At 36.1% G+C, this 24762-nt stretch overlaps 4 protein-coding genes across 5 annotated transcripts in view; 2 read left to right on the forward strand and 2 right to left on the reverse strand.

Moving 5' to 3' along the window:
• The window catches only part of LOC120416772 (inositol-pentakisphosphate 2-kinase), a 321616-nt gene that overhangs the window by 157456 nt on the left and 139398 nt on the right, over window positions 1-24762 (forward strand). For both annotated transcript variants that reach the window (XM_052707998.1, XM_052707999.1), the window contains 2 exons: window positions 15360-16102; window positions 21174-21323. In XM_052707998.1, the coding sequence (XP_052563958.1) occupies window positions 15724-16102; window positions 21174-21323 (529 nt within the window). In that variant the 5' untranslated portion in view covers window positions 15360-15723. The remainder of the gene's footprint in view (window positions 1-15359; window positions 16103-21173; window positions 21324-24762) is intronic.
• LOC120423464 (uncharacterized) lies at window positions 6585-7645 on the reverse strand. The gene is made up of 4 exons (XM_039587288.2): window positions 7523-7645; window positions 7295-7459; window positions 7062-7226; window positions 6585-6997 (listed from the first exon to the last, which is right to left on the reverse strand). The coding sequence occupies exons 1-4, from the start codon at window positions 7586-7588 to the stop codon at window positions 6830-6832; spliced, it is 564 nt and encodes a 187-aa protein (XP_039443222.1). The 5' UTR covers window positions 7589-7645; the 3' UTR covers window positions 6585-6829.
• Window positions 7782-8753, forward strand: LOC120423460 (uncharacterized). The gene is made up of 4 exons (XM_039587285.2): window positions 7782-8002; window positions 8060-8224; window positions 8288-8452; window positions 8510-8753. The coding sequence occupies exons 1-4, from the start codon at window positions 7946-7948 to the stop codon at window positions 8675-8677; spliced, it is 555 nt and encodes a 184-aa protein (XP_039443219.1). The 5' UTR covers window positions 7782-7945; the 3' UTR covers window positions 8678-8753.
• Window positions 8765-9662, reverse strand: LOC120423461 (uncharacterized). Its single transcript, XM_039587286.2, has 4 exons — window positions 9488-9662; window positions 9261-9431; window positions 9039-9197; window positions 8765-8980 (listed from the first exon to the last, which is right to left on the reverse strand). Exons 1-4 carry the CDS (start codon window positions 9548-9550, stop codon window positions 8819-8821), a joined length of 555 nt encoding a protein of 184 aa, XP_039443220.1. The 5' UTR covers window positions 9551-9662; the 3' UTR covers window positions 8765-8818.

Here is a 24762-nt window from a genome sequence, read left to right on the forward strand (position 1 = left end):
TTTTGCTGTGTAATAAATTAAGATGATAACATTTTTTTATCATATGAAAAAATACTTTTATTCAAATATAGCCAAAAATAAAGTTTACAATAATGAATTATTCACTATTTTTACGTTTACAGGAGGTCGTTTTGAGCAACTTCTGTTCTACGAAAAAGCTAACTTATCTTACTATATGTTTCTTTTTTTTACATAAACTTGTTAAGCTTTTCTTTTTTCCGATAGTTTTATTATAACTTTTGAAATTTTCGGCATGTCTTTTTTTAACATTTATGCTGGAAACTTATGTCATTATATTATGCGGGGGAATGGGATATCGGGAAATGGGATAAATTCCAATTCCCAGAATGCCATTCTCCAGAAAAAAAAACCTTTCCCCAAATGCCATAGTGGCCCATTCTCAAGATTTATAATATCCAGAATGGTAGTTTTATCAAAAGAAGAGTAAATTTTATCGCAATGTTGTAACTCATAGAGATTTATTGTTATTTTTCGTATACTCAAATCTAAAAATCTTGACAAGATGAATCTTCATGAATATCATTATTCTCACAAAAAAAATATTTTTCTCAGATATCTTCAAATAATTATTTCTCATTAAATAAAAGGTTTAATCACTTCGAATAAAAACATTTTGTAAACAAATCCCTTCTTCATAATATCTTTAAATGTTTCAAAAATAAGGGTGAATCTCTTTGAACTTCAAAGTTCTATTAAAAATTTACCATTCATTTTGATATCTTAAAAACTTCATTTTTTTTTAAATAAAGATTGTTTAATCTTCATGTATTTTGTAGTTCCTGAAAAAAAACTTTTTTTTTGTTTATTGAGATCTTCAAAATCATGCATTTCATGGAAATTAGTAAAACAGAAATAAAAAAACAATTCTGGGAAATGGATTTTTTTTGGGAATATGTAGTTTATTCTAGCAAGGGACCATCCACAAACCACGTGGACTTTTTTTTGGAAATCTCACCCCCCCCCCCCACAATTTCAATACAAATAAAATCTTTTTTGTATGGAGCGTGGACAATCGCCAAACCACAAACCGCCCCCCCCCTAAGGTGTCGTTATTCACGTGGTTTATGAATGGTCCCCAAATGGATTTCTGCAAGGAAAAAAAACTGATGGTTGATGACTGAGTTGGTACTGACTGGTGCGCCCTGTCAGAGTACTGGCAGCAGCGGCACGATTTGCAAACATCCAACCAATTGCACCAATCAGCAAAAGTGCACTCCGAATACGACTTACTCAATAACAGTATTTTTTGTCGGTCCGTACTTGGGTGTGACGTTTGAGTGAATTTGTGTCTTTTGCAGACTGACTGTCCAACACATAGTGGGTTGAGTTGGAAAAATTATTGGAAATCTGACATATATGTTTTAACAGCTGTATAAATTTGAAAAATAAGGAAAATTTAAATTTATTGACAATTCATGCTCTTTAGCCAATAAGCACAACAACGAGAGAAAATTAGCACTTTGTCACCAAAAAAAACTGGCTATATCGTGACAGCTGACCCGTTGTGGACATCACAACTCACAGACAGGGCAGCTGCTGCGCCGGGGGAATCACGTTCGCGATGTGACGCCATACAGAGTTCAATAAACTTAAATCCCAAATGATTGGCAGCGAGACCAGTCGGCAGCACTTCTTGGTGGATGTGTCGTGTGCCCGTTCACTATTTGGAAGGTTTGAATTTGATAAGTTGATATTTTAGTTTTAGTTTTAGTGACAAAAAGTGAAATTAAAAATCACCAAAATTTTTTTTACCGTGTATCATTTTTTTCAGTGTAGTCCATATCCATACCTACAACTTTGCCGAAGATCGATCAAAAAATTCCTTCAAAAGATACAGATTTTTGAATTTTCACATATCATTTTTGTACGGACAGCTGCCAAATTTGTATGGAAAATTAAATGAACAAACTTATGATGCAAAATGGCTTCTTTGGGCATACCGAAGGCACCAAAAAAGTTTCAGCCGGATTAAAAAATACAAAAAAAATCGAATGACCGAAATCTCAGAGAATTGCTCTTATACAGGGCAATTCCGTCACTTGACGTATGAAGTTAGAAGCCTAGCTTACTTTCCCATGCAATATGGCATTACCCAACCAACCAACCAATAATCCTGCACGGAGAGTGTTGTTTACGAGCGAACGAGCTTGAACGCCACACGCGTTTGTATTTTGATATTGATTTGACACTTTGCAAACACCTTTCGAGCTTAGGCCTCCAAAGATTTGCGACTTTACAGGGCCTGCGTCACGATGTAGGTACGTTGTCGTCATCTGGCGCTAAAGTTATTCAACAGTTTGTGGCTTATTAGGATTTAGATTGAAAGTTTGTGTCACAGCGAAAAGTTTGTTGATTAAATGTCAAATGTTGTACCTAATTAAGTGGAAAAATTAGTTTTACTTGACAACATTTTTACAGATTCTTTTAAAAATTTTAGATCAACTTTAATAAACTTTTTGTTGAAAAAAAAATGGGTGATAAAAAGCAACAAATTTTCAGAAGAAATAATTCGATTGAAAATAGCTATAATAAAAATGAATTTAGCCTTTTTTGCTGTGCACCAAGAGGGGCCCATTTATTTTTACAACAAAGTATTTGAACCTGCACAATCTCTCGCCACCGGAGAGAAAGTCAAAGATTAAAATACGTCAATGCACTTGAGTTGGCACTAGCGTTCGATGATTAAAGAGTTTGTTTACGCGAGGTTGTACCATGCAGTTTATTTGCACACAAAACAACTTTTAAGGGGTGCAATGTTAAAAAATGAAAAATCTCAAAATTTTACTTACAAAACGTAAATTTAGATTTTTATAAAAATAATTTGGAAGGCCAGCAAGAGTTCAAATATCACCCTATTTTTGTTGTTTTCGGCAGTTTTGCTCGGGCCCTCCGCTGTTTGCCCATGCGAAAGTAATCAAATTGGACTGGCATTTTGATAAGGGGGACCTGATGATGGTGAACGTAACGTAAACCCGTGTGTAAATGTGTTTGTCACATCAGTTCATTCCAGTTTACAGCTCTGTTATGGAGTGGTAATTGCGTCGCAGCGAATTTGATTAGACTGGTGGGTAATTAGTGCTTGTTGTAGAACAGTGTAGATTATTGGAAAGTATTTGAATAAGCGAAGTTTTTTTTATCACATTCATCATATTTTCTTCTTCTTACAAATCGAATTATAATTTAATAAATGCTAATCAGGGTACTTTTTTTTTGTCAAATCAATGTTTCATATTCTTAATTATTTTGGAATTTTTTAAACAATTCTTCAGATGTTAGCTCAAACAAAATATGCTTCAAAATTTTATGACTTGGTTTTTAAAGCATATTTAACTATTCTTCCAGTTTGATTTTTTAACTGTATGAAAAAAAGATATTTCGAAAAAATCAATTAAAATTTCTGGATGACTATTACTATCATAGTCACTGTGTTTATTTCATATTTCGCATTTTTTTTTATTTCGCATTAAGACCGTTGTCGTTTTTTTCAAAGTTTATGTCCCTCGCCTCGCCTTTTTTTTGTCCCTCGCCTCTGGCCAGAATCGAGGAGGGTAAAAAATAAAATAAAAAATAAACATAAAAAATCGAAATTATTGGCCATGGTTGCAATATTTAACTTAAAAATGTGTTGAAAATGCATCATTTATCAGTACAGTTGTTTTACAAAGATTAATTTTCAAAAATCAATGTTCTGATTTTTTTTTGGTGCGATATTGTACAAAACTTATTTTTTTATATATCAGCGCTGGAAAATGCATTTTAAATTGTTTCCAGATGCACGTGTAATTTCATTAAAATTCTGAAAAAAAAATTGTACAATGATTTAAATTATACAGTAGAAATTCAATGTGTTTTAAAGAAAATAATAAAAAAAAAAATAGGTTTCTAAAAATTATCTTCCCATTTTTTAAAAGATTTTCTTTTAACTTCTCTTATAGCTCTTTTATGTTTTAATTGAATATATTTCTTTTTTTTCTTTTTTTTCATACAATTATTTAAGAAAATAGACAATGTAAACATTGAAACTTCTTTTAGATCTTCGTTTCAAAAAGTTCTTGTAAATTAGAAATTAGGCCAATGCAGTTTTATTTCAAGGTCCTTTAAAAATAAAAAAAAAGCATTTGATTTTTAATTGAAAAAAAAATCAAAGAAAAGAAAAACGTACAGTCCAGACTTTATTATCCGAACCCTCGATTATCCGAAGTTTCGATTATCCGAAGTTCGATTATCCGAAGGTTTGTGTGGGACTTCGGATACTCGAATCACGAACAATTTTTTTTCGTTTTTTTTCTTTTTCTTGTTTTCAACATCAAATTCGAGTTCTGCGACCCCATTTTAGTCAAATTTGAATAGTTGATTTCATTATTAAATAATGAAATTCATTTTTTCAATATTTCGTCACCGCCATATTGGCCCACGGCGTGTTTTCTAGAACAACCTTATCAGGAAAAAATAGTCATCGCTACTTTCAAATGTGTCTTATAGGAAATTTTCTCAGCTTTCCAATGCTTCTAAGAGCGAAATGTTTCATCGGGAAATTTCTGAGATATCTTTATTTTAAGTTTTTGTTTTCAAATTCCTTTATTATTTATTGGAAACTTTATACTAACAGTTCATAAAACTTATCAAATGATGTGTTTCATGAGTCATTTATTCATCAAAATGTTTGCACATTTTGATGAGTAAGACAAGAAACAATTTTTTAGAAGGTTGCAAACCTTTCAACATTTTGAAAATTATGTTTTGTTTAAGTTTTTGAATATATGGGATTTATTCAGAAATTAAAACATAAAACAGTGTAAAAATATATTTTTTACAAGAATTATTTGATAATTACATATTTTTTGTGTACAAATATCACGTGTCTACTCTGATTTAGCTTGTTTAACCGAAAGTTTGGCAGGTTTGTGATTGTATTAATGGTATTATTGAATTTAAATGAATAAATTTGATATTTTCTTAAGCAAACATTAACCAGGAACATAAATACAAATATGATTTCAAATCGAAAATGTACTACATATTACTGTAGCAAGCTTCAAAAGTCATATTTTCATGAGTATAGAATAAAGATAAAATTTTATAAAATGTTTTCTTTTGAAAATGCACTTTAAAGTAGCAATAAAACTCGAGTTTTCCAATTCAGAATGCTGAAAACACCGTCACAAACTTTTTTTTTGTTTGAACAAAAATTAAATAATATTTTAACAAAACAAAATCAAACAGAAACTTTCTTTCCAAACTATTTGAACAAAAATCAAGACATATATATTTTTTTAAAGATGAGATTGAAGATGAGAGTCTTAAATATAAACTTCTAAAATATTGCTAATTCCTTGATCATTTAATACAAAAAAAACTAAAACAATCATTTCATACTAATGAAAAGTATTTCTCCTAAAGCTAGCAACAGTAATTTGCAGTTTAATTTCGAGTATTGAACATGTTTTGTATCCATGCAACTAGTTAGTGTTTGATTACGGAAATATGCTATTTATTCATAAAAATCTTGTAATACCCTATCAATCTCAAACCTGTAGAAATTTCGGTTGTATCAGCTAATTCCAAGCTGAATCAGAGCAGACCGGTGTTATTTGTATACAACAATTATGTAATAATCTATTTGTTCTTGTAAAAATAATATTTCAATACGGTTTTATTATTTTAATATTTAAATAAATCCCACATATTCAAAAATTCGGTTAAAACTTAATTTTCAAAATGTTTAGCGGTTTGCGACCTTCTACAACGTTGTTTCTTGTCTCATTTTGCATATTTTGATGAGTATAAGACACATGAAACACATCATTTGACAAGTTTCCTGGACTGTTATTTAAAAGTGTCCAATAAATGATTAAGGATTTTAAAAGAAAAAACTTAAAATTGAGATATCTCAGAAATTTCCCGATGAAACATTTCGCTCTTAGAAGCATTGGAAAGCTGAGAAAATTTCCTATAAGACAGTTTTGAAAGTAGTGATGACTATTTTTTCTCTTTAAGGTTGCCCAGAAAACACGCCGTGGGCCGCCATCTTGGATTAAATAAATGTAAATCATTTTAGCGTAGTTTAGGGGTCATACTTTAGCTCTTTAGTATTTTCGTGATTTGATTATCGGAAGTGAAATTTTTCCGAGGTCTTCGGATAATCGAGTCTGGACTGTACTCATTTGATTTGAAACTATTAAAAATTAATTTTAAGTTAATTGTTTTATTATTACTCAAATATGGCTTTCGACACTTTTGAAAATTTAAATTTTTGGACCACAGATCGGAAATTGACATGCAGTCTTAGAAAAAAAAATTGGCATAAATTCATTGATATTTTTAAAATATAAAAAAAAAATCAATCTCGAAAAATGCCACCAGGACCTTCTGGGATCGAACCCAAGCCGACTAGGTGAGAGGCAACCACGCTTACCCCTACACTACGGATCCCAACTTTGAAAACTATTTAGTAGTACCTTAACTGTTATAATGTATAAAACAAAAGTTAATAGTATGAATAGTCCCGAAAAATGTTTATTGAAGCCAGGAAATTTCACATAAAAAACTATTAAAAGAATTGCTTATGTTTGAAAAAATGTTATCAAATTTTTTTTGTTGAACAACTCACTTTAATTTTATGAGTCGATTGTGTAATAGAACTGTTCAAAATTGGTCGTATTTCAGAGTTTTATTAGCCTGTGTTAATGATATTCAAAACGTTTTTTTTTTGTTTTAATATATTTGTTTCTTCCCTGTCAGAGACGACCCCAAATTATTTCATTTATGTTATGACGTTTTGATTTACAGTTCATTTCAACAACATTATTCAAACATCTTCCAGCAAAAACGGTGCCATGGTGCACTCGTTGACGTTAACTCCGTCCCGTTCGGAACCCACCTCGATCACTGCCTTCCAAGATCCGAGCATATCGGTAGGAACCTTCAAAGTTTCCGCCACATTTCCAACGTTGGCGTTGTCGAACGTTTCCGTGTGCTGTAACAAAGATATCCCAAATACGTCAATAAACTCAAATTGTGAAAAATGATTCGCTGAATACCCCCTTCGGAAAAGGACAAGTTTTCTTCTCCATGAGGGCCACCACATTGGTCCACATTTCGTCCTCTTTGCCAATCACGTCACAAAAGTTGGGAAACGATCTGCTCGCTTCCTCCTTCCAAGAATCGCCATCCTTGTCGAGCAATCGCATTAGGGATATCTTAACCTGAAGGTTTACAAAAATTAAATAATGTTTAAACAAATATGATGATTCGAATCACAACGGCAACTCACAGCCATCGGACTCTTGTACTCCGCAGTGTACTCCAACTTTCCGTTCAGCGTAATGTTTTCATTGTCCATCATCAGAATGTCCAGCTTGGACATGTCCCAGCCGAACAGCTCCATCCCGTTGTCGCAGGACTTGAACTCGCCCTCGAAGGTGACGGTGACCACGGCCTTTGAAGCGGGGAGAGAACTTTACGGTATTGATAAATATATCAGAAAAAATGACTATCGTACCTCGCAAACTTTCGCCTTACGGCAAACGGCGATGGCAAACACAATTACTAGGAATTGAACTTTCATAATGAACCGTTTAACTGAAAATTAACTGCAACAAATAGGCGGGGTTGATGATTTCAAGCCAATTTATAAACATCTCATGTTTCATGACATATTGTCATTAAGTGTTCGGAAATTGTTCAGTTCAATCAATATTTTGTTGCAATGAAATTATCACGTTGAAAATTGCTGCTTCGAACACGTGAATCAATTGCATTTAAACGAGATCTGTTCTAATGGGATTTTGATATCTCCGAACATTTCCTCGCAACTTTACTCGGATCCATCATGAACAATACTCATTTCCTGCGCTTTTGGATCTGATTATGTCTACAAACCCTAAAACATTACACTGAACTCATCCCAGTCGATCAGTTCACCATGAACGTACTACTTGTCACTTTTTTGCTAGCAGTTTGTGTCCTTCGCAGTGCAAAGGTGAGAATGTCCTTTTATTGACCAAAAATTTATCAAACTAAGAGTTTCCTGCCCTAGGCAGTGGTAACCGTCACGTTCGATGGGGATCTCAAGACCTGCGAAAGTGGAAAGCAGCGTGTTGGCTGGGATTTGTCCAGTTTGGACATCCTGATGATGGACAACGAAAATATCACATTAGATGGAACATTTTCCTTCACTGCGGACTACTACAGTCCACTGTTTGTGAGTTGAAATTTGGTTGATGTTTAAGTGTCTGTAAAAACTATGACAATGTTGGCATTTTAGGCTAAAGTGACCCTTAAAAGGTTGGTGGACAAGATCAGCAAAACCTGGGCAGTGATGGCCGTCAGAGTCATCCCAAACTTTTGCGATGTGGTCAACCTTCCGAACGAAATGTGGTCCGGTGTTATGAGTCAAATGGAACATCAAAGCTGTCCTTTCCTGGCTGGGGTAAACAATGTGCTGTCGGTATTCGAGCATGTTTACAGATTTCAATTGTTTTTGCAGCACACGGAAACGTTTGATAAGGCAAACATTGGAAATTTGGCGAAAAGTTTGAAGATTTCCCCACAATTGCTAGGACCGTGGAAAATTTTCATTGAGATCGGAACAAAAAGGGGCGGAGTCAGCGTTACTGAGTGTACGATGGCTGATTTGATGCTGGAGGATGTTTAGAAATATGCTTTTAAATTGGACATTAAATGAATTAAGAAAAAAAAATGTTAAAACAATGTATTTTAAAAATAAACATTGAATGTTGTTCAGACCAGGTAACAAAGTTGTTTATTATTCACTTTGGTAATAAATATTACAATTTTACACTTCCAAAATCGTAGTCGGAATAGTGAGGCACTCCTTAACCTTACGACCATTACGGTTCATAATAATTTCCAAGAATATTTTCCACTCCCCAGCAAACTCAGCAGGTAGTCCAAATCCCAAGTCCTGATATGGAATCTCCGGAAGGATCTCTTCATGCTAGAAACAATATCAAACTTCACGGCGGCTGTGTCGATGCGAAACTCAAACAACTTACTCCCTTCTTGAAAGGACATCTCTTCTGCTGAAAGTGCTTTGTAAACGTGTACCAAGGCTCGGTTGGGATCTGCAGCTTCATGCAGATGTCATAATCCGACCGAGAAATTTCTCCTGCAACCCAGGAACCCCGCATTTTACGTATCGAGTACAGTCGTAACTATGGAAAGATTGAACGCTTTTAAAACTGACCGTCACGTTAAACTCGACAGTAGTCACACACCGCAATTGGAGAATGATAGTCGGCTTCGAAAAGAACTCTGCCCGTTACTTGCATGCTGGCGTCGTCCAGCTCGGAAAACTGCAGCATGGACATGTTGATCGCCGGCATCGGTACCCCTTCCTCACACTGTTGGAAGTTGTCCTCCAGGTCGAAGTTGAAGACGAATTTCGCCTAGAAAGCTTTTTGTTTAATTAAATTTGTAGATTTTATATGTAAAAATTACTCACATAAACTGTTTGGAAAAGAAAAACTGCACAAATTGTAACGAAAAAGTTTCCTAATTGACCCATTTCCGGAACGTTGACTGTTTGCGCTGCAGTTCAAGTGGAAAATAAAAGTATTGAGCAGTTGAAGCTATAGGAACATATTTAGCATGTCATTTGCATATAAAATAACAAATTTATCTGATACGGACCGGATGTTTACATTTTTATTTGTTGTGTTTGAAGATTTCATTAAGCTTCAACTCGATTGTGGTACGCAATGCTCAAATTGTTGCGATTTAATTTATAATGATTCCAATCTTTTTACAAGCAATGTTTAATCTAGCGTAAAGTTTATTACAAATTAAAATTGGGGTTTACCTTCCTCACCTCAATGAGGAAAGGCTATAAAATCACTCGAAAAATGAACTTCTTTATTCGACCTCGTAGACCCACCTTCACGTATACCTATCGACTCAGCATCAAATTCTGAACAAATGTCTGTGCGTGTGTATGTCTGTAAGTCCGTGCACCGAAAAATATGCACACGATTATTTCCGGACTGGCTGAACCGATTTGGACCGTTTTGGTCTCATTCTATCCGTCTTGAAGTCCCACAAGACCTTAGTTAATATTATTAAGTTTAGAAAAGTACTTCAAAAGTTTTAAGAAAAAAACGTTGTAAATTGTAAAAAGCAGGGCTGCGGAGTCGGGTCATGTTTCAAACGACTCCGACTCCGACTCCGTCTCCGGCTTTCTGAGATTAGCCAACTCCGACTCCGACTCCGGCTCCGGCTTTCAGTTCGAACCGACTCCGACTCCGACTCCGACTCCGACTCCAACTCCGGCCTACAAACTCTAGCCGACTCCGACTCCGACTCCGACTCCAGGTCTCCAAAAAGACCCGACTCCACCGACTCCGGCTCCGACTCCGACTCCGACTCCACAGCCCTGGTAAAAAGGGTGGTTTTTGTAAGAAAACCCGTCATGCTATATATTGTTAGAAAGGTATTTGAAAGATCTTCCAATGCGTTCAAAAGATTGAAAATCGAACAACCTAATCAAAAGTTATGAGCACTTAAGTGTTATTTATACACTTTCTTTAGGCCGGATCTCAAATATTTTGATGAAAAAGCTGTCCGGATCTATCATGCGACCCATCGTTGGATAGGTAATCAAAAGCCCTTTCCAAAAGATTGAAGATCTGACCACCCTATCGAAAGTTATAAGCACTTTAGTGTTTTCTAATCTAATCTAATCTAATCTAACCCTAGCGTAGCAAGTCTTTCGAGGGCATCCTGGAAAATGCCTTAGGTTGATTAACGCCTAGCATCCTCTTGTCATTATTAACAATTGCTGTGCCCCAATGCAATAAATTGCTTTGAAACATCACAAACGTTAAAACGGCCAGGCCAACTGCGTAAAGTTAACCGCAAAGATGATTCGTTGAATTGGATTGAGTTTGAGCACGAGTGTTCAAACAGCAATGCATTTCTGAATCTACAGTAAGGGGAGTAAGAAACTTGGGGATCCCCCGCTCACGTTCCTATAAGTTATAGCAATTAATCGTTGGGAGCACCATGCTAAGAAGTTTTGGTTCTCCGGGACCCTCAGGGATGGGACATTGTATTTCCACAAATGCCCTGGACACTTTTGCCATGGTTATAGCGCCACAACTCGTTCTCTGTGGATTATAAGCACTTTAGTGTTTTTTGCACTTACACTTTTTTTTAGGCTGGATCTCAGATTTTTTGAAAATAAGTGTTATTTATACACTTTTTTGAGGCTGTTTAGTATGTTCACTTTATGAATGCGAGGAAGGCACCAACCACCTAAAGGTGGATTAAGTAACGTTTTTAAACTTTACTTTGGATTTACCTGTTTGAATGTTACTTGGAAAACCATTTGAACAAATGATCACTTTGAACGTTTATTTTTTTTCCATACAAACTTCAAAGGGCAGAAGGTTCGCGTGGCTAGATCGCGCTGAAATTTAGAATCTAACCTAGTGGTGGGTCAATCTTTGATTTCTGGAGGTAGCCGGGGTCAATCCACCACCCAACTATTGTTTTTGAATGTTTTTTTGTATTGATCGTGTTTGAGAGAGCTCACAACGTAATATAAATTTAAAAAGAAACTCAAAAGTCTAAATCCTGGACTACTGCGTTACATTTACATTACATTACCTTTTGAAAAGGCACTCTAGAATTCGTCTGTAAAACTAAGAAAATTGTGTCCAGAATTTAATTCAGTCAACTCCCTGATTTTTGAATGAAATACAATTCAAGTAACCATCAAGGAAGAGATATTTCGAGTTTCGAAGTTACCGTTTTGAGGGGCTGAAGTAACCTTTAAATAATTGTAGTGCAGTCGACTCTCTTGTTGTCAATATCGATGGGACCATCGAGGGAGAGAATCATCATCATCAGCCAAGCTTCCCTGCACCGTGTGGTACACGTGGTTCACTTGTACCTCGGTTTTGCTTTGCGCAGGGTTTTTTGGTTCATCGTACCAGCGCACCACGACACTCTCGGCTCGCCGCGTCGGTTTTGTGTCTGGCACTCACCGATGGCATGAACCCAGCGCACAGTGGGAAAAAAGGGCCCAAAAAATTACCGCAACATGATTTCGCGCAAACCATTGATTGCTATACACCAAAAGCTTCGTTTTTGCACCAGGAACAATAATCCAATGAAAAATCGCACTGCACGGACCGGTGGCCGGAATACAGGCCACCGGAAGATCCGGATTTTTGGAAAAAGTATCTGATTTATTCAATTGTGAACTGATTCGCTTTTTTCTACCATGAATAGTCATACAAAACAATCCTAGAATAATATTAAATACCATAGGACCCATCGGAACCGGTTCTACCGACCTCCGGTGGCCACATCCGGAACCGCATTAGGAAACAGCGTAAACCAGTCATGCGACGTATCAAACTTCTTGATTTTGGATGGAGAGTATTTTTGAGCAGTATTTTTGCCTCCTTGACCGGTTCCCAGGTTCTCCGGTGGCCACATCCGAAGATCATATTTGGCAAATTCCTGAAACCACTCTTGCGACATATCAAACTTCATGTTTTAAAAAAAGGAGTGTTTATAACTCATGTCCCCATCCAAAATCAAGAAGTTTGATACGTCGCATGACTGGTTTACGCTGTTTCCTAATACGGTTCCGGATGTGGCCACCGTAGATCGGTGGAACCGGTTCCGATGGGACCTATGGTATTTAATATTGTTCTAGGATTGTTTTGCATGACTATTCATGGTAGAAGAAAGCGTATCAGTTCACAATTGAATAAATCAGATACTTTTTCCAAAAATCCGGATCTTCCGGTGGCCTGTACTCCGGCCACCGGTCCGTGCAGTGCGATTTTTCATCGGATTATTGTTCCTGGTGCAAAAACGAAGCTTTTTGTGTATAGCAATCGATTTTTTTGCGCGAAATCATGTTGCGGTAATTTTTTGGGCCCTTTTTTCCCACTGTGCAGCGTATGAGCCAAGGTGCTTCACTCGGTACGAGCCGAGGTACGTGCCGTGGTACGTGCCGAGGTACGCGCTGGCGGTACAAACCGGGTTCAATACCACGGCGCGTACCACGGCACGTACCTCGGCTCGTACCGAGTAAAGCACCTTGGCTCGTACGCTGGGTTCATGCCATGGGTGAGTGCCAGACACAAATCAGACGCGGCGAGCCGAGAGTGTCGTGGTGCGCTGGTACGAAAAACCACGATACCAACACACAAATGGGTTCTGGCTCGTACCGAAGCTAGAAAACCAAACCCGCGGTGTGCGTTGGCACTGGCGCATGGGAAGCTTGTGACATCAGCTATAAAATTAAGAAAATATTGACAATCGAAGAGTCTTTTGGAGCAAATAAAATCCAGGGGACCATCGAGGGAGGGATTCATCGAGCTAGGTAGAATAACTAGACAAGTAGAGTATTAAAGTGTGGTGCAGTTTGAAGCTACTGAAGAAACTATCGATAGATAGCGAAGATCGACAACCAGAGAGTCGACTGTACTATTTTATTTGTGCCAAAAACAGTCAAGCTCTGCAACTTTAGTACATTCCATTACAATGAGATATATGAAGCCAGCTCAATCGGTCCATTTTTGTCAATGCTTATCAGTCGGCTCAAGTTGAACCAATTGTAAATTTCCACTCGTGCACCACAGACAGGGCGTCATCGCCACACATTCAAAAGGCAGTTGCTGTGTAAATATTATTATTATTGTTTAAGACGACACGCGTTATGTCTTTGAGTTCCGCTGATGTTTGTTTTCTGATATCATTGTTGATTGTTTACTTTTCTGTTTTTATCACGATATTGGATAGTACGCAAAAAAAAACAAAACCAAAATTTGTCACAAAAGTTTTTTAACATTTTTTTTAAATTATGTGTTGGTCATGTTTAGGTACCTTTACCCTACAGAAATAAGCCACGCGGTGTTTCACGTGGAGGGATGGCATCGCTAACGTGTGAGCCGGCTGTTTGTTTGTTTTGGCTGGGATCGCCCGTTCTAAACTGGATGGTTCGAGTATGAACTCATTACACTTCTTTTTTCGCCCTGCATTTGCACAGGTTTGCTATGCCGTGGACGTGCAAATGTTTATGTTTTATCGTACTATCTGTTTAAGGTGGTTCCGATAAGAATCGTTTGTTTTGGTGCGGTTTTTGTTTGGCATTAAGTTTGATATTGGAAAACATTGGTTTTCTTAAATTAGGGAGGGTTGTTTAGCTTCAGTTGATGACGAAGCGGCGAAGTGAAAAGATTTGGTAAAATATTAGCTTTGTTTTATATAAAAAATATTTATGGGCAAATAAGCAATAAACAAGCACGATCTGATCGGAACAACATTTCAAAAGAAAAATGTCAACATTCTACCAAGGTCTTACGGTTTTTGTTAAATATCTCAGGATTAAAATCGAGATTTGGGTTCTTTAAATCCCAATTTAGCCAAAAAGGCACGTGCGACAACATGTAACGATGACGACGATTTGTTTTAAGATGTTACAAAAAATAGAAAACATGAAGCATCGTTTTACGGTTTAATGATTTATTTTGGGGTGTGAGTTTTATATCACTTCAAAACAGAAACAAGCAATTTACCTATCCCGGGCAGACGGTAATAACAAAATTCATGCCATTTCAATAACATATTCTGTTAAAATAACAGAAAGTGGTATGGAATCTTCATGAAAAATCCATTTTTGGATAAGAGTTTAATAACAGTTTATGTTATCATAACAAAATTTGTTATTGGTCTGATATTGGTTGAAAGCCAAAACAACTTTGGAATAACATTTTTTGTTATGGAAGAATAACTCCAACTGTTATTGGGATGATCGGATTAGTTGTTAAAATAACAAAAAATAATAACAAAGATTTGTTCGAAGAATAACTAAAAATGTTATTAGTCTGTTATTACAATAACAATCCAATAACAAAAAAATCATAACGACTAATAACAAATCTTGTTATAAATAACATAAAATGTTATTGGCCTAGTATTTTCAAATATCAAAAAATGTTATTCCCAAGTTATTTCCGTCTGCTCGGGTATGATTCATTTTTTGTGATTGCCAATTTGGGCCGCTTGAATCATATCACCGTTCCACTTGACGGACTTTCTAGTCACCCCACCAACTTCGTGGGGCCACCCTAAAGATTCGTCATCCAAACCCACCTTAACCACGACCGCGCGCACGAGGTTCTTATCACATGACGCCGATGACTGTTTTTATCATGGATAGTCTCAGGTGGTGACCAGTTACGGTCCACCACCGATTCCACACCGCGCTCTCAGTTTAGCTCTCAAACGTGCCCCAAGCCGGTTGCTTTCCAGAGTTTATAATACGCTGTGTTGTTTCTGTTCGTTTCCCCTTGCAGAGAAATCCACGCGCGAAGGCCCTTACCCGTCCGGCAGAGACCCCCAGACTTCGAAGAATTGATGGATTAGAGTCGAGTCGCGTGCAGCAAGAGTCGCACGTAGGAGTCGCCCCTGGTTTGAAACTCATTAGTGTCCGGAGAAACGACGACGATGATGGCAGCAGCCCGGAGTCCCGTAATTGTCTCCAATCAAGCCGTCGTCAGTAGCAGCTGATCTACGCTTCCATACGGGTCCATCAGCGGGGTCAATCGCGCTACGACCAACGCCAAGTTCTAAGGGAGAGTGCACTTTAATTGGAATCCCCGGTTTCAACCAGCAGAAGTGCGTCCTAAGATATTGGGCCAGCGTTTCAATCGACCCAGAATGGGAAAGATCAACAGCTACAGCGGAGCTGATGCGGGAGGAGTTGCGCTGGAGAGCAACTGCTTGGAGCACTGGAGAGTTCCGGTATCCAGGAGATTCGTGGAACCGGTGGCGGAGCTAGGACGGCAGTGGCCGCTGAGGCCGACGATCATCAGGGTGAGCGATGCTGAAGACAGGTTGATCGAGCAGGACCAGGTAGTTTGTCACCGGGAAGAAGACGAAGAGGAGAACGAAGAGGATCGGGACCACGTAGCGGCGATCGATGAGAGTCGGCTGGAGTACCGAGCGGAGGGCAACGCCAACATCGTGATGGCCGTGCAGGGCAGCCGGTACGTGCTGCGGCTGAGGAAGACGGATGTGGCGAGGAGTGACGGAAAGGGTGAGTTTTTGTTTTGTTAATCAAATTTAGCAGAAGTTTTAAATTATTACAAAAAAAAAAACATATCAAATTTACTTGAAAATCATGGAATCGGAGTCGGGTAGCTTTCGGTGCGACTCCGACATCTGACAATTTAGTGAGTCCAATTTCAATTCCGGCTTCTGGAGTTTAAACGACTCTGACTCCAACTGCAGCTCTCCCAAAAGACCCAACTCTACCGACTTCGACTACACAGTAGGGTGACAAGTGATACCCTCTGATTCGATTCCTTAGGCAAAAATAAGTATCTTGACCCAAACCGGTTAAGGTTTAGAGGTCGCTTTTTATCGTTGAAGTTTATATGGAGAAATCGCAAAAATGTATGTAGAAAAACATCGTTTCAGTATTTTTCTGCCAGAAGCGCGGGTCTCGCCAAAAGAATTTTCCAAGTGTGAGATTCTTGAAGGAAATTTAATTTCCTACAACTTTGTCAAAGGGTGCAATACGATCCGAGTTGATCCTGATTTTTTGTGATTTTTTTTAGTAAAAAGTATGTTCCTATATATTTTCAAGTATATAAGCCTATTTCTTTTCATCGCATTGCTAACGACTCATCAGGATCAACTCGGATCTTCTTGCACCCTTCGACAAAGTTGTAGGAAATTAAATTTCCTACGAGAATCTCACACTTGGACAATTTTGAGTGAGACCTGGTAAAGATATGCTTCGCTTTCAAAATTCCAAAATATCTTGTTTGGTGCCTTCCGTGTGTCCAAAGAAGGATAATTTGGCAAATTTGGCAGCTCTCTATTCAAAAATGATATGTGAAAATAAAAAAAAAGTATTAAAACAAAATAATCTTAAAAGCAAATAAAATGTTTTTATGACTTTTTTTTTTATGACAAATTGACAATCAAAAAGATTAAAGTGATAAAGTGCACCTTTTACAAGATATACAGTCATCCCTCATATTCGGAACAGTTTACAGAATGGCCAATGTTCAACAAATCATAGAAAATCGATAATTGAACATAATGATTTGCTTTTACCTTCATGTGAAAGCTTTTCTTGCGATTTTTCGATTGATGTATAGACCGGCTGTACATTTTTACGTTTTATATCAAGTTTTCAAAGAAAAACATTGACCCTTGAAATCCACAAATTCGGAACACTTTTTTCTTACGATGTAAACAAACTTTTTTTTCTCTCCAGGAGTACATATTTGTAACAAAATAATGACTTCACACACTACAACCAGTGAAACTCATGCTTAGTGATGTTTTATCTATGGTCTGATAACTTTTTTTGTGAAAATATCAGTTAAATTCAGGTGTTCCACAATTGTGGGAGACACAATAACATCCCACAATCATGGAACAGGCAATTTGGAGGCAGTGTTTTGCTGCTCTGGATAAAATAGTCTTGAAATGCAGTTTTTGTTTAAAAAGTATTACTTTTACTAGTGAAATAGCAAGAGAATGTCCAAATAAAGGCCCTACAAATAGCAGGGTCGGCAGAAATGTTGCATTTTGCATTCTATTGACAAATTACCACAAAAGGGTTCCGAATTTGTGGGTGTTCCGAATATGTGGGATGACTGTAGCCATTTTAAAATAACTTTTACAATTTTGAAAAATAGTTTCAAAAGAAACTGCTTTAAAAATTTAAAATCTAGACCAACATTCGAAAATAACAAAAATATGTCTTTTTAGTCTTCTTATCATCTGAACATGTGCACTTTACTAAAATTTCACTTGAAAAATCATAATTTGGTAGAAATGTTATATCTATTCAGGATTTCTTTTTTTTTAATTTGCATTTTATGTTCTTTTGAAACATATACAAAAAAATTGAAAAAGGTGTTTTTGGGAAATCAATTTTTAGTGACAAAATGAATTTAAAAAATCAAAAAAAAAAATTCCGGGTATAATTTTTTTTCGGTGTGGTCATGTCTACAACTTTGTCAATGACATCAAAACGATCTAAAAAATTCTAAAAAAGATACAGATTTTTCAATTATTACATGCCATTTTTGTATGGCCAGCTACCAAATTTGTATGGAAAATTGTATGGACAAACTAATGATGTAAAATTATTTTATTGAGCATACGGAAGGCACCCGAATAGTTTCACACAGATTAAAAAAATACAAAAAGAAGAATTTGAAAAAGGCTCATTGGGTAAAGAATTGCTCGCTAGCTAATTTAAATCGAAAATTCTTTTCCTTATTAAAAAAAAAAATAATTGCAATTGCATTTAACCATAAATTTAAAAAAAAATCAGAATTTGCCATAAAATTACATATATAACGATTGATGACAGTTGAGTAAGGCCGTTGCAAATATTTTTCAAAGTTTATGTCGGCCTCCCCTTTAAAATTGGTCTGAAAAATCAGGGGCAAAAAAAATATTTTCCCAAAAAACTTCCAAATTTCCATGAAAATAGAAGTCTAATCAACTGAACACAATCTAAAATGCATTTTTCTGAATTGATAATCATATTTAGCATGTTTGGGCTTGTTTAAAAATGTTTTGAATTTTTATAAAATGTACAGCACCGCAAAAAAAATATTTTTCGCAAAAAATAAAATTTTCGTCAATTCTTAGATATTTTGAAAAGCAATGATGGCAAAACAACTGGACAGGTGTATAATGCATTTTAAAACACTTTTTCATTAAAACAGTGAAACCATGGCTCCCTATTTCAATTTTTATACTTTTTTATTCCCCCCCCCCCCTCCCTTTCGACTTTGGTAAGAGTCGAGGGAAATAAACTTCAAAAAATATTTGCAACGGCCGAAATGTAATACAAAAATTTATTTGTATTTACAGCACTTCTGTAAAACAAAATGGTTCAATGTTTAACATTATTACAATAATGCTATACTGACAGAAGTATGTCAAATATCCAATGAAAATGAATCTGTTTATCATGAGCACTCTTTTTTCAGTTCCATGTCTTTTTCTTACCAAGCTAACCCTCTACCGTCCATTTTTTTTTAGTTTTTTTCCTTAGTTCAGGAGGTAATCTTGAGATTTTTGGTGAATTTTAAGATCGAAGCCCGTCTACAAGTTTAATTAACACTGGAACGCCCAACGCATGTCCAACTTACACGGACGCCCAAGCCTCCCAGAAAAGTTGGAACGACAACTTCAACTCGCTGGTTCTCGGGGATAACTCAACCAATCGGGACGATTCTTGTTTCCAGGGATTTGTAAGAATGTCTAGATGATCCTAAAATTTTGCAGAACTTGATTTGAACAAATCTGTAATTTCTGCGTTCAAAAACATCGTTCCAACTTTTTCAAAAAGACTGCCTCCGCGGAATTTTTGGCGAATTTTTTTTTTGCACGCGAAAAAAAAAGTTGGAACGATGTTTTTGATCGCAAAAATTACAGATTTGATCAAATTAAGTTCTGCAAAGTTCTAGAATCATCTAGACATCCTAACAAATCACTGGAAAGAAGAATCATCTTGATTGGTTGAGTTATGCCCGAGAACCATTGAGTTGAAGTTACCGTTCCAACTTTTTTGGAGCCTTGGGCGTTGGAATGTTAATAGGGAAATTGAATGTAGTTTTTGAATCTGCAACAGTCCAGAAAAATGTATTTTTTATCACACATTTTTCATTTTAATTTTTCGTTTGTTTTTTTTTGCAACTTTGCAGAGTAATTGTTAGAGTGTATCAATATCCTACAAAGTTGTAGAACAGACAAAAATAGCCCCTTAGGTGAGAGTTTCGAGCAAATCGAAGAGGAGTCGAGAGAGTGAGCTGGCGGAGAATTCATAATCAATAAAGGTTTTAGGCCCTTAACTATAAATTAGGTATATAATCAAAATAATTGTAGTTAAAAATATCTGAAAAAGAAGAAAATCACCATACATAGCACAAAAAGATTGCCTGATCAAGTAAACAGAGTAGTGTAGAGCAACCAAAAATATTTATTATAAACTTATCGATAAAATTGATATAAAGTTATACAGCAATGTGAGCTAGAAGGGCTTGGCAAAAACATCTCAGTCAAGAAAAAAAACTCTTTGTTGCTACCATACAAGATATTTCTCCTACTCCTCTAACAATCTGAGACCAAAAAAAAACTTCCAGTCACGTTGTTTGGCTGATGTTCTCCCCCTCTCATCCGATGAACCCCGTCGAAATACAATCCACTACGGTCGGTAGAGGTATTAGTGCTGTTCTATCCGTTCTCATTTATACCTGTCCAGCGAGCGAGAGGCGCAAGTGCACAACAAAACCACGACCACTAAACCTCACTCTCACCCACCACCACCACCGGTGATTCACCTGCGTTCATTCATTTGAAGCAAGCAAACCGGCTCAATGGCTAATGATGAAGCGATTTACAAAACAACGAAATCGCCACATTCACCACCTCCACCAACCTCAGCTGTTACGGTCTCAAGTCCCGAACCGCTTCCTGCTTCCTGCTCTCCATACTTTGCGGCTTACTTGAGCCGATTCGATCGATTTAATCCAATAAAGTAATCATGACTAAAATGTTTGAGAACTGTTGAAGAATAGTAATGAATAACATTTTTTTCTGTAGTTTACTTTGGAAGTTGTTTAATCGATCATTTTATGCTTGTTTGTTTTTAATGTTTATATTTTTCTATTAGTTGTTTATTTGTTTTGTTGACTATATTCTTGAAATTTTGATTGAAGAATATTTAAAAACTATCCGATCCTTCAATTATTGCTTCAAACATCCAAACCTTTTAAATTCTGCGTAGCTCCGCAATTCTGCCTACCAGTCACTTTGGCGTGAATGAGGCTAGGGACGTTTTTGCATGCTAATGATTGGATTTCGTGTTCATAAATAAGCGAAATGTTCGTGACAACGCGCAAATGGAATAAAAGCGCGACTTGACAAACTTGACGGCGGCGCTGCTGTGTGACAGCTTTTGGGCACGGTCGTAAAAAAAAGTTGGTGGAAGATGAAGCTCTAGGTCCCCACATTAATCAGCTTGAAAAAACGGGCGTTGTTTTGATGATGAAGAAATATTACGTGATTTGCAACACTAAATGGTTTTGACTAATTTCGACACTATCTAAATTGGGTTTTTTTTCTTATAGATTCACCGATCGATCTGGTGAGGTTCATCAAGTATACCAGGGTGATGGCCAGCCTGTTTTCGGAACATTTTGTCCCCGAGCTGAAGCTGGGCCGCGTTGAGACGTACGACCTGGACGCGTTTAACAAGAAGTTGGTAGAATTTCGACCCGGTAAGTTTAATCTTCATAAAATATTTGAAAATCGTTTTACTATTGGTGGCGCCACGATACGGTTTCGATTCTGCTGCTCGATGTTGATTGCTTGTTCAAAACTGCTGCCTTGCCTTCGCTACCCACGACTCGCCGAGAAGCTAAATGAAATCAATCCGAAATTTGCATGAACCAATTTGCATGAAAACTTATATATTGTTCAATTATCCTCTACTTTTGCTTCTCGTTGGTGGAAAGGTTGATTGATAAAACGAGACCTGTTGTGAATAATTTATAAGAAAAAATCAAAATATAATTATTTATAGATCTCGATCCAGAAGATACAATAATGATCATTATACAGCAATTCCCCACGAAAACAGTATGATTCGAAAAAAAAAGTTGTCCGATCGGAATGACAAAAACGGGAAAAAACATTTTTTACTATAACTGCGATAACTTTAAAATTTAAGCGATGACCTAAACATGTTTGGGTACCAAAATTTTCGTAATTGAAAGACGCAATTTTTTTTCGATTTTTTCCCGTTTTCGTCATTTTCCCGTTTTTGTGCGTGGCGTGTCGTAAAACACGATTTTTATTTCCAAAAAAACGTATCTTGGAATATTTAAAACATAACTTCACCATTGTTTGTTAATGTTAAGTAAAATTTTCCGATGAATCTGATAAAAATATTTTCAGATATAGGCTCTTTGGTCCCGAGACCTTCAAAACAGCAACAGGCTAGATATTTAAAACTTCTTACTATTTTTTCTTAAAAGCCTATCTAATACCCTTTCGTTTGCGTTCAAGACAGCTAAAATCGGTAATGATTGACGAAAATTGCAATTTTTCGGACCACCCTAACTCGGCATAGGTGACCCTAATGGCCACCCGGGCAGACGCTAATAACAAAATTCATGCCATTTCAATAACAAATACTGTGAAAATAACAAAAAGTTTTATGGAATCTTCTTGAAAAATCTTTTTTTTGCATAATGGTTTAATAACAGTTTATGTGGTCATAACAAAATTTGTTATTGGTCTGATATTGGTTGATAGCCAAAACAACTTTGGAGTAACATTTTTTGTTATGGAATAATACCTCCAACTGTTATTGGGATGATCGGATTAGTTGTTAAAATAACAAAAAATAATAACAAAGATTTGTTCGAAGAATAACTAAAAATGTTATTAGTCTGTTATTACAATAACAATCCATAAAATGTTATTGGCCTAGTATTTTCAAATATCAAAAAATGTTATTTCCAAGTTATTTCCGTCTGCTCGGGCACACACAAAAAATACGGGTCTTATTATTTCGGCCAAGGAACCCCTAGGAAAAATTTGAGACCGATCGAACAACTTTTTTTTCGAATCTTGCTGTTTTCGTGGGGAATTGCTCTATAGTTGTGGAAACATTAATTACCAAATAAAAAAAATTCGATTCCGTTGTTTCCGTTTGTTGAAAATAAAAAAAATTATGGAGTTTTGCAAAAACCATATTAAAAAAAATTATAACATTGAGGCATTTCAATAGACTTAAGCTTTTTATGGTAAAATAGTATAGAGTTTAAAAAATCTAGAAATGCTAGCAAGTTTAAATGCTGTTTGGAAGGCTTCCGGACCGAAACGAAAACGAAAAAAATAATCTTTTTTTTCACTGAAATTGCGATAACTTGCAAATTTGAGCCATACTTTTTGGGTACCAAAAGTTGCGTCTTTCAATCACGAACATTATTTTTTTCTCTATTTCGAAAATGGCAATTTTTTGGACCACCCTAACTTGGCGTAGGACATCTTTATTTTCGTTATGTTTGCCTTACCAGTCCTCCTCCAAGTTACCCTTCCAAGCAAAAAATGCAAATTTAACGATAATTTTGATAAAAAAACAGTCAACTAAGGGGTTAAATTCAAAAATATTTGAAAAACAATATGGAAAACAAGTGGAAAATTGTATTTTAATTTTATTCGAAAAATGCTAAGTTTTCTTGAATTCCAGTATATTAACATAGAGGTGGAAAAATTGGTGGACTCAGTTGGTTAACCAATTAATGGAAAGTAATTTTGGGAGTCTTATGAACATGTTTTGTAAAATAGCGATTGAAAATGCTAACTTATCTTTGAAGGAAGGGATCAATTTTTTATATTTTTTAAAATTCAGAGTTTTCTCAAATTTTAGTGTAAAAACTCGGAGGGGGAAGAGTTGGTGAACTCAAATGGTCAATTATGACTATCCGTTGATTGAGTTCTCCAACCCGAGCAGGGGTAAATAACACGGGAATACCAAATTTTGGTATTACTTGGGCAAATAACAGGGACCAAAATGTGCCCTTGGTTGCCCAGTAATAGATGGTAAAATACCATGAAATCATACCAAAGTCTTGTATGTGGAAGGGCACAACAATACCAAACCATGTTATTCCAAGGGTAAAATAATACCACAAAATAAAACCATTTCAATACCAACTTGAGGTCTTCTGGATTTTTGAACATTGCGTGAATATCAAAACTTGGTATTGCCATGGTTTTATTTTCAGGTATTCCCGCGCCCTTGGAAAATCATATTTTGGTGTTCCTGTGGTCTTCCACATTTTACCATCTGTTACTGGGCATCCAAGGACACATTTTGGTCGCTGGTATTTGCACAAATAATACCAAAATTTGGTAGTCCCAGTTGGCTGCAGTTAGTGAAAAAACGGAAATTATCCATATGCAACAGCCAAATCTACTCACCTGATGATTCCATGTTGTACTTAGTGATATTCTTCACCACATCGAATACATTTGTCATTGATAAACGGTTTATGCTTGAAGTTCTTGAAGCTTCTGAAAAATAACAAGATTGAAAAATAAGTGTTATTAAAATGAAACTGGATTGAAGTTCACCAAAATTCAATAATCTGTCGATGGACTCGTTTTTCAAAGTAATTGGTTTTCCCGACATAGAGAAATTTCAACGATTTAAAAAAAATGTTAGCGGGTTTGCCAAAAAATTTGAAAATCAGGTTTAACATTTTTGGGTTTCATGTCATTTTAGCGCAAAATTAATTATCTTGTCAAAATTAGTAAAAAATTTCCCATAGTTTCAGAGGAATTTGAAAAAAAAAAAACACTTTAATACCAAAATAATAGCAAAATGTGGTATCCTGACTTAGAAAATTTTCCACAATTTCAAGTCATTTCTTTAGAGGGTATATCAAAAATGTTTAAAATCTTTTTTCGGTTTTTAATGAAAGCATTCGCTTTGAGGCATCATTTTAGCGCAAAATAATGACCTTGTCTAAATTGGTCAAAATTCAGAGGAATTTGATAAAATACTGTAATACCAAAAGAATACCAATCCTTAAGACAAATTTTAAAGGGTCCCGGAATACCAGAGAAAGGTATTATTACACATTTCCCTTGTTATTTACCCATGCTCGGGAATTCTTCCCCCTCCAGGTTTTTATACCAAGATTT

The sequence above is a fragment of the Culex pipiens genome, chromosome 2 (genome assembly GCF_016801865.2).
Source record: "Culex pipiens pallens isolate TS chromosome 2, TS_CPP_V2, whole genome shotgun sequence".
Lineage (NCBI taxonomy): Eukaryota > Metazoa > Arthropoda > Insecta > Diptera > Culicidae > Culex > Culex pipiens.